Source organism: Gekko japonicus, unplaced genomic scaffold (genome assembly GCF_001447785.1).
Source record: "Gekko japonicus isolate JY-2015 unplaced genomic scaffold, Gekko_japonicus_V1.1 scaffold564, whole genome shotgun sequence".
NCBI lineage: Eukaryota > Metazoa > Chordata > Lepidosauria > Squamata > Gekkonidae > Gekko > Gekko japonicus.
The window spans coordinates 723665-741091 of NW_015169792.1; the positions used below are offsets into that span (position 1 = coordinate 723665).

The window sequence follows — 17427 nt, forward strand, 5'->3', positions numbered from 1 at the left end:
GAGGATAAAGGGAAACTCTGGAAATTGCATTTATAATTCATCAGAAATAATGCCAACTGCCAACCACGCATAACCCGACATGTGATCTAGTATGCAAAGGCGGGGGGGGGGGGGATCCCAAGTCCCGCAGAAAGCAAATTTTAAAATGCCAGTTATTGTGTTTGATGCCTTGTTTAATACAAATACCTAAGTCTGACCTTGGTTTTTTTCACTTGGAAGCCAACTGTGAGCTTGCTTGAAATGCTGAGAACTTACATTTGTCTGCTCTTTGGGAGTTCAGAAACCCTGTTGAATATTAGTATACTTGAAGGATGGAAGGGGCAGGCAGGCTGGCTTGGTAGAACACTGCTCTGAGTCAAGTTTTCCAAATCTTTTGGTACAAAGATGACAGCCACATCCAAATTTGTCTGGAATCTGCAAGAGAGATCACATAATTACCAGTTCAACTTGGGAGTTTATTTCTGTGTGCATGGATCGCACAGCATCAGGACTGAGTCTTGTGGGCTAAGATTTTCTGATCCTTATTAAAAAAATAGTGACTCTGTCCCATCTGTTGCTTATCAACCTACTGCACCTTCTTCACTGTTAGGACTACTTAGCAAGCCAGGCAGGCATTGTGTCAAAGCCAAGCTGCCTCTTGGGGGTAGATAGGTGGCTATGTAGTTGGTCAGATGGTGGAGTCCACACTACAGATGTCAGCCCAAATATCATGCCACCTACTGCCAGATTTCTGCTCCTGCAGACATATAAACATTTAAATAAAATAAGTAACATTCCAGTATGGACCAGCTCTTTGCTGCTTTACTACTGCTTTCATGCATATTCCAGAGCATAAGCACCAACAAGGTTTCCAAATCACCTGGTGGGTTCCAGCTACCATGCTGGAATCCATTACCTGGGCTCCTCAGAAGCAGGGTGTCCAAAATTCAACTACAGGCAGCTTGAATTTAAAGGGAGTGTTTGATTCCATGATTTCTGTGAGATTTTTCTAAATCTGGATGCGTCCAACGCAGCCTGATCTGGCACTTACTTTATTTCCAGTGAAGCAGTTGTCTGAATGCTTCACTACAAGATCAACATGATCCTCACTCATCTTGTATAAGTTTTATGACAACACACTGAGCTCTACCAGTTTGGTTTAGTGGTTAAGTGCCCAGACTCTAATCTGGGAGAGCCGTGTTTGATTCCCCACTCCTCCACTTGCACCTGGCTGGATGACCTTGGGCAAACCGTAGTCCTGATAAGAACTGTTCTTGAAAAAGAGCAGTTTCTGTCGAGCTCTCTCAGCCCCACCTACCTCACAGGGTGTCTGTTGTGGGGTGGGGGAGGGAAAAGAGTTTGTAAGCCACTCTGAGACATCTTTGGGTAGTGAAGGGCGGGGTATAAATCCAATCTCTTCTCTTCTTCTTCTTCTTCCTATTTTCAGGGACAGTTTCAGTTTCCTACAGGTAATCGTTGTCCGCATTTTGCCTTTGGGGGCAATATTGTTTTTTGCTCTTTTCCTGGTCTCTAGAAGTGAAACACACACGAAGAAAGAGAAAGACACAATGGCAGTACACTATTTCCCTTTCTGTCCCTCACCCTCAGTAACTGTCCTATGGTAAATAGTAAATGTTGGTGTATGTGTTTGAATGACATCAGCACAGCCAGGTCCACTGTGAGATGAAACATTGTGCTAAATAGTTAAGGTCAGTTTCACACTGCACAGCCAGAAAACTGCAATACTTAAGGGAAGCAGGGTATCTTAGCCAGTGATCCTTGCTATAAAGAAAATTGCTGCAATGCAAATAGTCCCTCAGTTTTCATTGATAAAATTATTATTTATTTATATGACTTTAAACTGCCCTCCCCCAGAAAAACCAGGCTCAGGGCCATGCACAACAGGATGACAAATATAACATCTTTAAAATGAATTAGAACTGATAAAAACTCAATAATGAAAGGTATGAAGTTGTGATACAAGCTTATAAGGAAACCCTTGGATGACAATTGCAAGTGGCAACCCTGATCATGGTAGCCCATCTCTTGACACTGCAGAACAGATGAAAGTATTGGTATAAAGAGCACCAATCGGTGCATCACTTGGTCTCTTATTGTACAGAGCTACTAAATTCTCCCAGCATTCTCTACAGACTCCATTTGTATAATGAATTCATACATTTTAAAACAATGCATTCTTTTAGCTTAACTCTCATGCCAGTCCCTAAGGAACTCTGGGAGTTATTGTTTAGTGAAATTGTGAAGAGTAGCCACACAGTGGAAGGATATATATCTGGTCTGGCTGAAGGTGCAGAAGCAAAATTTCTCGTGTCACCCAACACTGCAAAGAAATATGCACTCTTATGGAACTGAAAGGTGAGAAGGGACCGACATCTTAGCAAATCATTGTGGGTTCAGAAAAGCACAAAAAACAAATTTGTGAAACACGTGCAAATTCAAAGGTATCTATCCCCAAATCATTCTTGGATATCTCTTACCTTCTTGCAGCTGTCTCAAAGCACAATTTGCTGGCTGCATTCATTTTTACTGGTGCAAAATGGAAATGAACTATTATGATAATACATCAGAATGGCATGTCTATAATTGGTGCAGAGACCAAGTGAACAGGACGCCAGGTCACAAATGTGCTTCCTTTCCTATAAAAAGATGAACATTTATTGACAGATTAAGTATAGTGCTCTGATTAACCTTGTGGAACTATCAGAGTTCACAATAAATATTTATCTTGGTGTACTTCTATCAGCATGTACTCTGAAAAAACTGCTTTTGGCCCCAGGAAGAGTGCTACAGAAATTTAAGAAAACATTCTCAGAATACATGGAGGAAAGAATCAGAATGTTAAGCATATTCTCTGCTTTTTTAGGGTTTTCGTATGCACAGTGAACTCTGTATATTGTATTCCATCTTTCATATGAGCACAGAGAACTCTATACCTACAGGTAATAGATCTGCAGCTGTTCAGCATTTTAGTGTGTTCTGTGTGATTTTCTCTTCTTCTTGTTAATTGTTGGCATTATTTATTAGTATTAAAATAACCATGGTTTGGATCCAAATCCATTTAGCAAAAACCTACAATTTTTTCTTCTGCAGGCCAGCTGCCAGTCAGTGTTCTTCTGCAGCAGAAAGGAAGGCTTGCAATGATTGACAGGCTCCTAGACTGTGGGAAGGGACAACATGAGTCTTGTATTGCACCATAAACAAGGGTCTATAACACCACCATGAAGAGTTCTTTTTACAGATGTGTAACTAGTATTTCTGAGATAAGGCTTCATTTTAACTACCAGTAATAGCATGCTTATGGGTTTGGGTGTCAACAGAGGCTTGATACTGCAATTTTCAAAGTCTCCATCAAACTCCAATAGACTTCTCAGAGAATACAGTCTTATCTTGTGTCTGCAGGGGCAGGGTAGATCACTGGACTTAACTCTCTTCTATGAAACATCAGCAGATGAATCTTACTCTGGATCATTAAGAAAGATGTAAGAGAAATTATGCCACACAAGTCTTGGTTCAGTCACTCATGACAAATTTTCTTGTTATTGATAATACTAGGAAGAGAAGATGTACATGTAGGCCACAATCCAACATGTAGTAATATGTTTAAGGCTAGAATCTTAGTTTGCTTCCGCATGGTGATTTTTCTCTGGTTTGGCATCCAAACTGGAACACTTTTTTTTACTATCCTCATGACATCATGATCTAATTGTGCTCCAGTTACATGTACTCAGTGTGCTCTTTCCCCAAACCTGCCTTGCTGCAATCTTTTGGGGAAGAGCACATTCCAAGTGCATCAGCACACCATCTGGATGAGCAGTTGTGTATTTTCAAGGGTACCACCCACTGCAGTGCCATTCTTTCTTTCAATTTCTTGCAGCCGCCATTTTCCCCACCCTGGCACTGGAGTGTTTCTTGAGGGCTTTTAAAAAAAAATTAATAATTGCTGTTGCGGGACCTTTGAGAACGTGCACCGCATTTGAGCAATTCTATTAAAGCCATCACAAAGCCCTCTAGTGGCACAGTGTGGGAAGAATGCAGGGAAGATGGTGGCTGATGCAGGAAAGTGCACAGAAAACTCCCATGTGGTAGCTCTGTTGCCAGTATGAATGCCTCTGCATATTTTGCAGAAGTGGCAGATGCAAATTGAAGAATTCTCATCATATGGATGCAGCCTTATATACACTAGTTTGGATTGAAGTTCTATTGGTCTTACTTCTGAGTAGAAATGCTACAGTTTGCTTATTGTTTGGTCTGGACCATAGCTAAAGCAGTAGAAAATTCCAGCAGCAGTATAAGGTTCAGGCTAATAATAATTTTTGTGATCTTTCTTTCATGACAAAACTGTCTTTATTCTATCAGCATACTTTAAAATGGTTTACTCCTACTACTAATTTGTATACTGAATACCCAGCAATGAAGATTCCACGTACAAACAATTACAAGATGAAATCCACTGCTGCCCAGCCTTGCAAATAAATCTATTTTTAAGTTACTAGAGTACACTTACCTAGATTAGTTATTTGTGACATAAAAGAAAGAATTTGGATCTGTAAAGCTTCCAGTTCCTATTTACCAGGAGCCCTCGGCAGATGTTTCATTCCATTCAAGCAAACCTGGAGTTTGCCAGCTGCATATATTGGGAGTGCATGTGACCCCACAATGCACACAGGCAGTACACATCATCTCTTGGGAACTGGGTGACATGTGGATTTTCCATGCATGTGCTGCTTCCATCCATGCAAATCAGAACCTTGATTTTCCAGATTTCTGATTTATGTGAGTGGAAGCTGTAATGTGCATGGAAAATCCATAAGATTTACATGAGATAGTGAATGTGCAGTTGCTAGTTCACCTGAACAGAACATCTGCAGAGCTCTAGAGATTTACCAGGTAAGGAATGATTTGCAAGCCTGCTGCTACCTAAAGGTTACTTTACAGTGCTGTAAAAGCAACAGGATTTCACCTGTCCAGTGGGGACAGCTTCAGAAAAGCATTTTAATCACTTAAAGTCTGTAGCAGAAGGGTTGCCAGCCCCCAGGTCTGGGCAGGGTTTCCCCCGCTTCTGAGGGCTCCAATCCATTCATACCACTTCAATCAATCCACCACCAGCCAGCTGTCTGGTGGGGAAGCCCTGCCCCCAAGCCACGGCCACCCATAGCCACCCCTTTCCCTCCCCTCCTGCAGAGATTTAAAGGGCTTCAGCTGATTGGCAGGGAGCACGTGGCCAATCAGCTGGAGGACCTTTTAAATCATTCAACAGGGAGGGAGAGGGGTTGTTGCCGGCCACAACTCCACTCACAAAAGGACCCAGGTACTCCCCACCGATCAGCTGGAGCCCCTTAAATCTCACAGGAGGGGAGGAAGAGGGGTGGCCATGGGTGGCTGCTCTTGGGGGTGGGGCTTGGGGACAGGGCTTGGGGCAGGGTTTGGGGTATCCCCACCCACCCCCAGAATGCCCCCCAAATGCCCCTGCTGACGTGATGAGAGGACCTGGCAACCCTAGCAAAAGATGACAGTGATCCACTATGAGATTCAGGAGTAGACAGTAATGGCAATGTGTGGCAGCAGTGAAAAAGGCAAATTCTATGCTAGAGATCATTAAGAAAGGGACTGAAAATTAAGCTGCCAACACCAAAATGCATTTCTATAAATCCGTGGTGTGGCCTCATTGGGAATACTCTTTATAATGCCGGTCATCCCCTTTTAAAAGAGGATATTTCTTGTAGGGAAGCAACTAATTAAATCACTTCAATCAATCGACGAATCAATCCTAGAGCTAGAAATAGCACAGAGAAGGGCTACCAAAGTTATCTGCTGTGATAAAAAAGCAGTTGGGCTTTTTGAAAAGGCATCTAAGATGGGACACTGTACCTGGTGTGAAGAAAAAGGATGGAGAGAACTCCCATCAAATACTAACACCTGAGATTGTCCAATGGAATTGATTGGCAGGAGAGCGAGGACAGACTAAAGGAGGTACTTACTTTACTAATGTCTTTAGAATTCACAGCTCTGAGATGCAGTGACTGACACTGGTTTACATAGCTTTAAAAAAAGGGAGTAGATACATTCATGGAAGTAGTTCATTGCGATTAGTCATACAGGCTAAATGGAACATCCATTTTCAATATGTCATTAATACCAATTCTTGCAGAGGAGGGCTATTGCTTACAGTATTTAGCCTTCCTCGCATTCACTGAATACTGAAGTCTTGTCGCCTATTTTACTTAGCCCTGTAGACTGCCCAGGAAGTGGCAGGCTGTCTCCAAAGTGAACCTTAATGATCTGCTGATATTGCCTGGCCATTCATCCATGCACTACACCTAGCCCACCTTACTTCTTGCATTCTCCTTCTTGCTCCAGCCAGAGTCTTCCTCTCTTGCAGCCCTTCTAGTAAGCCCTCTGCCTTTCTATTGGCTTTGGTTTGCATAGACAGCAGGAATCCATATCTCTAGATGGTGCTAGACCTGGTTGCCTAGGAGGTGAAAGTGCTGTCCAAGTTAGCCACCTAGGCTTGCCTTGTGGAATGGCTACTCTGGAAGCATCTTCTGCCATTTGGAAAGTGCATGAGAAATGACAGATGTTTAAAGAGCAATGAGTAATATATTCAAAGAGAGTAATCAGCACAAAATGGCTGAGAGTGTTAGGAAAACAAAGAGCGTGACTTTTGTCTTGCCCTGCATTGCATAAGAAAGCCCCTTATCATAGTTAACTATTAATTGGCATGAGGACATATTATTGGAATGCTCATTTGCAAGGGGCTTTCACTCAAGGACTAACGGATTTGGGTTTCAACAAATCCACAGGCATTTCTTTTTCATTTAGTTGGGACTTTCATTCTGCATTTACTTACAAGCTCTTGTTTTCTCATGAGTTTAATCCTATTATCTAGACTCTGTTTAGACAAATGTCATCTTTTTTTATCTCAGCTCAAACCAGCACAAATCCTTACGTTGGTGGTGGAAGGGTACTTTAGGCCTCCTTTAATGTGTATTTGCATCAGCTTGCAGAGAGCTAGCATGGACTTTGTTTTAACCACTAAGACCCAGAGGTTTCACATTCATACATCAAGAGTGTTTCTCTGGAAAAGTAACATGAGAAGCAATCCTTAATAACTTAGGGGTAAGTTCACCCATTCAAATGTATTTCCTTGATGACTGCAGTATCAAACCATAACTTGTGTGTTAGCACCAATCAAGGCCCACAGATAGAACTTCTTTCAAATCTATATGCTGCCTCTCCAGAGACCTGTTTGAGGTGGCTCATAGCTAAAACAATAAAACAAAACCAACAACAGCATAAAAGAAACACTGAGCAGCCTAAAGTGATACTAATAAAACAGTTCTCATGTCAGAAACAGACCATAAAACAACTAAAAGAGACAGAACTCTTAGATAAAAGCCTAGGTAAAAGGATTTTTCTGGCCCGGCATCTAAAGGAAAGTAAGATAGGTGCCAGGCCAGCATCATCAAGGAGAGCCTTATGAATGTGAGGTGCCACCGCTGGTCCCAGGTGACCACCCACCTCACCTCTGCAGGTAAAGCACAGATAGCAGAGATTAAGAAGATCTTAACCAGTGGGCTGTACAGTATTATTTTAGGTGCAATTTCTTTTCAAGGGAGCCAGTTCACAGATGTCCCATGTGAGTCTTCAAGGACTGGTTCCCATGTTTCAGTACTTCAAGACTGCTGTATTGAGTGATGAGTTGCATGTTTGGATCAGCATTCCCAGATGTAACACCTTACCTCATCTACGGTACCCTGCAACAAAGTTATCTCATGCATTCACCTGCCAGTCCTCATAGGAAAGATCTCATAAGTATGTACGTCACATGATGACAACATCACAGGATGCCCATGCATATATGAATGTGCCATCATGGGTAGCATCATAGGTTTAACTTCTCTGTCACATTCCATCAGACCCAATGCTTTTCAGTAGAGTCAGTTCATACATTTAGCTGTAAGCCATCAAGAGTAGAATAATTAATGTACAGAAATATTTGAACCAGACCCATGTGTACTGCAACCAAGTGTAGAGAAATCAAGTGATGTACATATGTCCATGTCCCAGAGGAAACCTTAAGTAAGCATTCCCATGCCTTCTACAACTCGCTCTGAAGCTTGTACATGCATAGTAATATTTTTCTTTACTGACGTTTTTGGGATTTACAATGCAATCTGATGTACAGTTACTTCCATCTAAACCTGTTGATCTTAGTGGGTTTGTGTGTGTGTGTGTGTTATGTGCCATCAAGTCACTTCTGACTTATGGCAACCCAATTAATTAATGACCTCCCAAAAATCCTATCATTAACAGCCTTGTTTAGGTCTTGCAAACTGAAGATTGTGTCTTCCTTTATTATTCCCAGTGGGCTTAGACTGCTTATAATTACCAGTGGGCTGAGCCTGCTTTGGCAGGGAGGGCAGGGTATAAATCTAATAAAAAAAATAATAACTCTGCATATGCTCACAGTTACAATATAAGGCAGCTTCTTATGTTCCAATGTCCAAGTGGTGGACACTGCACATAGCAGCTATGATGCACAACATTGTTGATCATCGTATGGATTCTTCTCCATATCATGGACAGGGTCTCCATGTCTGCACTGCAGACCGTATCCATGTTAAATGAGTTGAAGATGCTGTGAGCCATTAGCAGAAGTTCTGTTTTTCTGTTTTTATGAGGCTTGTATACAACAGCAGCTCTGAGCAAGGGCTGGTCATTCTGGTTTGTTTGTTTGTTTCAGTTTCACACTGTTTGCACAGCACTGGCTTGCTAATGAGGGGATGCCACCTTTGGAGGGGGTCAACGTTGATAGCACGTGGATGACTCTCAGACCTTCAGAAGTCCCCAAAATACAAACTGATTTTTTTGTTTTCCAGAGTTGTTGCCTGTGGTTGAGAGAGATGGTTCTTGAAAGCCTTTTTTGTGAGTGTTTGTAGATTTAGAGGTGGGATCTTGTTAACTGTGGATGGTCTGACCTCAACACGTGCCTTATGAAAGGGCTGTCTATCTATTTATTTGCATGCCATGATGGAATTTGGTTAAGCATGGAGGATGAAAAATTAATTTGAGCATATTTTAATGAGTGTACCAACTTCAGCTTCTGGAGCTCTATGCCTAGGAATAAACTTCTGGCAATATATCTGCATTTTGTGCTGAAGGTCCCACCTGGCTGCTGTATATTTGCTGGAATAAAGGCTGCTAGTATTGAAAGTGCCACTGGGCTACTTGGTTAAGCTATTGCCATATCTTCTGACACTCCATTTTAGAATGTTTAATTGTACTTATTGGTTGCAGGGTTGGTCTTAACCAATAGGCATCAGGGGCAGCTGCCCCAGGCCTTATGTGTGTGGGGGGGGGCTGCCTATGAGCCTGTCCCCCAACAGAGGGGGCACTTGGCTCTGTAGTAGCAACTCACACCCATCCCATCCAAGGCTTGGGCAGCCAGCTTTTGGTGGTAGATGCAGCTCCGGCCTGCCTCACATGGGGGTGAGGGCCATTGGATCCCAGTGACAGGGTAGGCCTGGCAGGAGGGGTGGCAGTGATTGTGGGGGCCCATCCCGGATGTTTGCTGAGAATCACTAAGACCACCCCTCACTGGTTGAGGTTTTTAGGCTGACTTTTTTTACTATGCGTATCCCTTTAATGTATTTTCCAGCAAAGTGACTAAAAGTGCTATCCTAAGGAGATGTACACCCTTCTAAGTCTGCTGACTTCAGGAGGGTATAACTCTGTTTAGGATGAGACTGTATTTATGATAATAAAATCGTAATTACGATAATAAAATCATAAAATAATAATAATAAAATCAGGGCTGGGAATCCAAAAGGCTATGCAAAGTGTTTTGCATAGGCAACCCCCTTACTATTCACAGTTCCTTGTGTCCCCCTCAAGAAGAAGAGAGAAGACAGAGGTTGGATTTATACCCCGCCCTTCACTATCCAAGGGAGTCTCAGAGTGGCTTCCAAACTCCTTTCCCTTCCCCTCCGCACAACAGACACCCTGTGAGGTAGGTGGGGCTGAGAGAGCTCTTGACAGAAACTGCTCTTTTTCAAGGACAGCTCTTATCAGAACTATGGCTTCCCCATGGTCATCCAGGATGAGAACCTGAGCAGCTTGTGTGCTCCCATGGAAAGCACTTCAGGCTTACACCCATTGGTCCTTTGGATTGTGACATGTGGTTTTGTAACACTTTTATTTCTGGGAAGAATATTGCAAACTAAAAAAGTACTGATTAGCAGGACATTTCAAAACCCCACTATTTAAAAAAAGGAACTCAGCTCATTTTAGAAATGCATCTTGGACACGTTTGTAATTTATTTCAACCCTTCCAGTAAGACAAATACAATTTTATAGTTGAAACCGGCACGACTTGTTTGTGTGACAGATGCTGAGGATTTGAGACTTGCGCTTTTTCAGCAAGGCATGGCTGCAATCTTCTCTTCCAGATAACCAGTGGCACAGGAGATAAATACATCTGGGCAGAAGTCAGAGAGCTTCTTTAATATCAGCTCAACCTTGTTCTGTGAGCTAAGCAGAAATGAATTATCATGGTTACCTGTAGCATGAGGAGGAGAGAGCAAGGCTGCTCCTAGGATAACAGAAGCTTCCCTTTGACTTAGTAATATATCCATCTACTATATTCCACTCCTCTTTTCTTTCATCCGGCTGTATTGTCTAATGGGTGTGTGACTTGCAAGCAATGCTGGAGCATTCTCATCATAAATCGTCAGCTCTCTTCACTCCATGTAATGGATATGGTCAAAACCCAATGGGTCCTTCCATAGAATGGCTTCCCAATGCTGAAGACCCAAAACGTAAATTGTGGTGTTGCATATTTTGTAGAAATTTGGGGTTGTTTTGACAAGATGCTCATCCCATGGAGCTGTTGTAACAATTTAAAATCCACAAGCACACAGATATCTCATCCTGGCTGGGTAGGTTTTGTGAAAATGGCCACTCTAGATGGCCCCACAAATATTGATACAGCAATGCTTTGAAATGAAGCCATAGAGAAGTAGATTTCATAATGCTACAGCACGGTCTCAAGACCTTCTCAGAGTTCTAGGATTAGAATACTCCAGATAAAATCATAATAAATAGCAAATCACCAGCATGCAACCATAATTCCTGTTCTGTTTCTTCACCTACAGGTTGATGACCAAATGAAGCTGCTTCAGAACTGCTGGAGCGAACTCTTAATTCTCGATCACATTTATCGGCAAGTGGTACATGGGAAAGAAGGCTCCATCCTTCTTGTCACTGGGCAACAAGTGAGTGCATAATTATGGATGTGGATTCATTATTAACATTCTTCCAGTACAGTAGGGATTTTAACGAGATCAGAAATATTCCCATGTTCCACTGAAGAAACTTTCTATTGACTAGAGATATGGATTACATTGCAAAACTTTTATTTCCATATAAGCATTCATGGACTAGAGCCCACTTTCTCATATCTGAGTCATAACTACCATTGTACATTTTCCCTAGGGATGTCCCTACATTAGGTAGAGAGGTGTGTTCTGATATTCTGCACCGCCCAGGCATGCATGGGCTCAATTTGAATTGGGACAGTGACACACAGAGGGAGCCCCTATCTTCTACCTGCACCATTGTCCTGACCTAAAAATGGCCCTCAGGGGCACCAGTTGCCCTGCTGGAGCTGCTACGGTTGCCAGCCTCCAGGTGGACCCCCACAGATCTCACAGAATTGCAACTGACCTCCTGACGATAGAGATCAGTTCCCGTGGAGAAAATGCCTGCTTTGGAAAGTTGAATCTATGATATTATACCTTGCTAAGGTCCCTCCCCAAATTCCAACCTCACCAGGCTCCACCCCTAAATGAGAATTTTCCCAGCCCATAGTTGTCAACCATAGGGGCTGCACATGTATTGACGTTACATTTCCACAATGGGAAATGGTACAGCAGGAGATCTAAGTAGGGTTGCCATCTCTGGGTCAGGAAATACCTGGATATTTTGGGGGTGGAGCCTGAAGAGGGCAGGGTTTGAGAGGGGGAATTCAGTGGGTATAATGCTACAGAGTCCACCTCCCGAAGTGGCCATTTTCTCCAGGTGAACTGATCTCTGTCACCTAGAGTTCAGTTGTAATAGTGGGAGATCTCCAGCCATCACCTGGAGGTTGGCAACACTAGGTCTAAGTCCACCCTCTTTACCAGGGGTCATTTCGTAGAAAAAGAGTTAGGGGGACTCATTAGCATAACTCATTAGCATATGCCACACACCCTGACCACCGGAAGTGTGTCCTCCCCACAGCCGGCGGCGACCTCAAGCGGGCACCAGCAGGGAGCTCCAGGCCCCGCCCTCCCGCACCTCACCTGGGGGGATGGCGTCCCCCCGCGTCCCCCCCCAAATGACCCCTGCTCTTTACATTCAATCCAAATTGGGCCAGCACAGAACTGGAAAGCTTGGAACTCCAGAACATTCTTCTCCATCTGACCTGGGGATCTCCCTGGAAATAATGTAATGCGTAGTTAGTCCTTCAGTATAAATACTTACTAATGGTCATTTTATGTAAGAAGATGAGGAAAAGACAGTAGGGTCAAGGAGCCATAAAATGTAACATGTACTGGGTGAAACATATGTACATACGTACAATGATTACATTACAGCACAAGTAAAGGACATGGATACTAGGAACAGTATCCAAAAATCCAAAAATAATAGGTAAACATAAAAACAGATTTGAATATCAGCATTGTTAAATACCTACTAATATCACATTTTGAATGACATATGGTAAGCCAGAAGTGTGATTTTGCAACAGGACATCTCTAGCAAAAGAGAAATCAGTAAGTTTTCACTTTCCTTTATTCCTTTATTCATTGGTTTATATCTTGAAAATGTTTATATTCTGCTTTTCTGTCTATCTCAAAGTGGCTGTAAAACTCATGCTGCTTTGTGTTTAGAAAGTGTTGGCATAGTAGGACTGGAAGTGGGCAATATCAATAAAAGAGACATTTTGAAAAAAAACACAAAGGCCAACATTTATGCAGCTAAATATTGCTGGACATGATTCCAAAACATTGTTAGGTTCAATAATTTGCAGCATAAGGACTAGAGATTTGTATAGTCTATAATCCCTCTGCCCAGTGTGGACCCATGTACTGAACTCAACATTATGGAACTTGCATTTCTGACTTCACGAAGACAGTCTCGAAGATTGGTTGGTAGCGCATACACAGATTTTAGAAGTGAGACTGAGGAGAGTTTCCACTTGTCAGGAGCAGGGCCTTCAGTGCCAAGGATCAGCTTTCTCTTGCACACATGCTCAGTTATCCCAACGTCATGGGGTACACGATTCTACCTTCTCCAGTTTTAGTTTCACAATGACCCTGTGAGGTAAGTTAGGCTGAGGGAGAGGTCATACTAACTGGGGATTTGAACCCAGGCCTCCACACTTAACAAATATTTTATCGTGCTGGGGGGCAACAGTCGGAGAGCTTCTAGTGTCCTGGCCCCACTGATGGACCTCCTGATGGCACCTGTTATTTTTAGCTACTGTGTGACAGAGTGTTGGACTGGATGGGCCATTGGCCTGATTCAACATTGGCTTCTCTTATGTTCTTATGTGGGTGGCATAATTCAGCTTGTTTTAAGTACAGGGCACGTATATGGCCAAACTACACTACCTAGACATTATTGTCCTGGGCACGGAGAACCAATGTTCCCTCTAAGCTGCAGAGCCTTGTGAGCAAAAATGCTACTTTGTGAGCTACTGGCATTAAAGTTGTGAGTGGGCAATTTGACTAATACATAAATTAGTTTGCTCTGGAGCCATCCTTCCTGAGCAAACACAAAAATGTGTGAGCCGGAGGCTAAAAACCTGTGAGCTAGCTCACACTAACTCATCTTAGAGGGAACACTGCTCAGAACCTGCAGCTAAGTGCCTGAAATATGGGCTAAAATGAGCTAGTGAGATATTTTGAGTATATAAGGGATGTGGAAGGCCAGTCAGAACAGAGAATCAAAAATCCCTTTAGAAGTCAAACATAATAGTCAGAGAGAGCACAATTCACTGAGAAGTCCTCTGCCATAAGCCCAGCCAAAAAAATGACTTTGACTTGCACATGACCACCACGGTAGCTTTTCAAAGCTCAGAATAATTTTAGTAGGGGTTGGTGGGGGTTCCCCCATGCATTGTCCCCATGTTTATTTATAATTTCCAAGATCCTCTGCAAAGTAAATGAGAGTAACAAGGCAAATTAAATGAGAGCTGTACCCTTTGAAAATTTATTTAGGCTCTAATGGAAAAGAATGTCCAGTGTCATGGGAAGGCAGTGTGTATTTTGTACATTTTATGTCTGATTCAAAGTGAAACCAAATGATGGTCCACTGGCATTTAAGTAGCTGAAACCTAAACCGGCTAGATGTATATACATACGAGAAAACAGTTGCTTGTTTGGACTACAGAACCCTGTGATGCAGTTGCTATATAGAGTTTGCATAGGGAGCCTTCGCCCTAATTTAAACCATGTAAGATATCCCTTTGTGCTTAAAGAACTGTTGTATGTGCTGTGCAAGAGGCAGAAAAGACACATGTTATATGTGAGGCAAGTAAATCAGCCCTTTGAGCAAAGCGCCATTAACTGTGGCCACAATCCAGCCAAAGTGAAACAGTTTTAAATTCTATTCCAAACTGTACAAAATGCCTGGATAGCCGGTAAATGAGTGTGAGCTGCAAAGACAAAGCAGACCATTTAATCACAGTTGGACAATGGGGCCCTGGGCTTAAGAACGCTGACTACAAATTGTTGGGTGCACTTGGAAATTGCATTTTATTAACACAGGCAGAGATAGGGCCTCAGGTTCAATCAAAAATTATATCTACGTAAGCCAGATTCATCTTGGGCCTTGCCCCTGTGGGCTGTCTCCAGCCCTGGCCTTAGGTCAGTTTCTGATGCTGTTTGCCACTGTATAATTGGCAGACTTTCCCCCATCAACATTGAACTTTGAGTAACTGAAGGAATGAGTAATGCAAGGAATTCTGAGTAATAGAGGAAATATTGAGTAGTAGAAGGAATACGACATGCGCAGACTGAGATCAAGGAAACAACCTCAACTGAGAACAAGGAAACAACCTATTTAGTACTTCTCCACTCCACCCCGGGATGAGCCACTGCTAATCATTGCGATACACAGGGCTCTAGTCGGGGGGGAGCTCTCAGGTACGGAGCTCCGGAAGAGAACCTCTAGGGGGCGGGGCGGTCACGTGGTGAAGCCCCGCCCCCTTCTTTACCCTGCCCTCTGCTTCGATCCTCATTCCGTTTGGGAATGAGGATGAAGCAGGAGGGTAAGTAGCCGAGCCTTCTGACACACTTCTGGTGATATCAGGGGGTGTGGCCTTCTGTCACTTCCGGTGATGTCAGGGGGCGTGGCATATGCAAATAAGTTATGCTAATGAGTTATGCTAATGAGCTCCGGCAGCTCTTTTTCTACAACAAGACCCCTGGCGATACAACGATTACAGGTTTTTTCTGATAAATATAGAGGTTAACTGTAGGGGAATCAAGCCAACTTGGAAATTTCCACACTAAGTGCGTATCATGATACTCATGCACCCACCTACGGCCCTATGAGTCTAGCAAGCCAGGAACCAGTCAGCAGTACAGTTCTAGAGAAGCAGTCAAGAGGGCAGGCCCTCCCTAAATCCACCCTTGTGTATCACAGATCTCCGTTTCCCTGTGCAGTTTGAGGCATTTGTGCAACAAACTGGCTCCTTATGAAATAGACTAGAACAATACTTTGATGATGTTGCTGTATGTGTTACACATTACTTTCTCAACTGCTTCTGCAGAGTGATGTCTTTGCATCCTCCACATCACACCACACCAGGGGTTAACATCCAGTGCTAGTTACCCCCTCCCTGATCCTCCTTGTTGTTTCCATGCCAGTGTTGGATGTCAGGATCTAAGTCAGGTGAGGATCTTGTCTCACTTTCTTTGCACCATAATGGCAAAGAGAAGGCACAAGAACGATACTTTACAATAGCAGTTACAGATTGGAGACCTCTCTTTGTAGTCCACCCTCCTCCACAGATTTTTCATCAAATTTTTATGTAGGAAGGAAGTGATCAGAGATAAGCAGATTGGGTTGCTTACTCCAGTTTAGAAATTTCCTGGAGATTTGGAGGGTGGAGCCTGGGGAGGGAGGGGTTTGAGGACAGAAGAGACTTCAGCAAGATATAATGCTACAGAGTTCACACTCCAAAGCAGGCGTTTTCTCCCAGGGAACTGATCTCTGTAGTCATCATCACATTTCACCATTCATCCATTTAGACACCCTAACATAGATCTCCTTGCTGGTCCTTTCAACTGGAGATGCCAGGGAGTGAACCTGGCCCCTCCCCAATAATATTAATAATAATTGCTTTTTAAAAACCTGATAAAGTAGCATGGGTGCATTTTTCTTCAACCCAATTTTTTTTAAAGCAATGAATGGTGTTTATAAACTGCACATAGTTGCAACAGGTTCCCCTGGCCCCCCGCCCCATCGTGTGCCAGTGGTCAGTTTTCACACTGATTATTCTACACACCAGCAGTGCAGAGTACAGTGATTCACATATGCCATAATTTCCAGTTTCTGTTTCTGACAACCAAGAATACCCATGAAAGAGGATCAGCAGGCAAAATCCCACTCCTCTCTGTGTTCGTGATCCTTATATATGCCTGTGATATCCTTACAACGCTACTATTAAAAAGGGAACAAGCACAGGAAATTGTGACTCAGATTTTCTTTTCATAATGCACTAACGGTTAATAAACATATAAGATGTTTGATAGCACTTTGAAGAGTTATCAACTATTTGCATATTAGAACTAATTAGCAACCTCCATACCGCCATCCGGTGGGAAAGGTCTGCTGGCAACTTAATTCATTATCTTCCATTATTGGCATATCATGTTAAAATGACAGGCATCGTCATCATAATTTTAATTAATTTAATGAAAACTGATTTCACTGTGCCTGCTGCCCCTCTCTAGGATGAAGCCCATTTCCATTCCTAATGTATGAAAGTGCTGTGCTTTTTCCAAAAGCATATTCGTATATTATCATAAATAAATAGTTATTTGCAGTCATTAAAATTCTTCCTTAAATTGCTCATTGTTAGTTGTACAAATTTGTGTTTGTGGAGGACTAAATTAGTGATACTGACTAATCATTTTAACCTAGGGTTAATTCACTATCACACTTCTGGAGCGCCTACAGTGGGAGTCCACAGATTCCCTGCCATTGTAATGCCACATATTTTGGTATTAGACTCGTTCCAAGATAATATTCTGGCCTAAGCAGGTACCCATTAATATATAGGAAGATGGATTTTGATTAGCAGTGCACAAATCTGCAGTAGTAACAAAATACTTAAAGCACTAATTAAGCACAAAATACTTAAAGCACAGATCA

At 42.7% G+C, this 17427-nt stretch overlaps 1 protein-coding gene across 1 annotated transcript in view; it reads left to right on the forward strand.

Annotated features, from left to right (window-relative positions):
- Positions 1 to 17427, forward strand: part of NR5A2 (nuclear receptor subfamily 5 group A member 2) — a 158842-nt gene that overhangs the window by 72153 nt on the left and 69262 nt on the right. The window contains exon 4 of the mRNA XM_015417030.1: positions 11154 to 11273. Within this exon, the coding sequence (XP_015272516.1) occupies positions 11154 to 11273 (120 nt within the window). The remainder of the gene's footprint in view (positions 1 to 11153; positions 11274 to 17427) is intronic.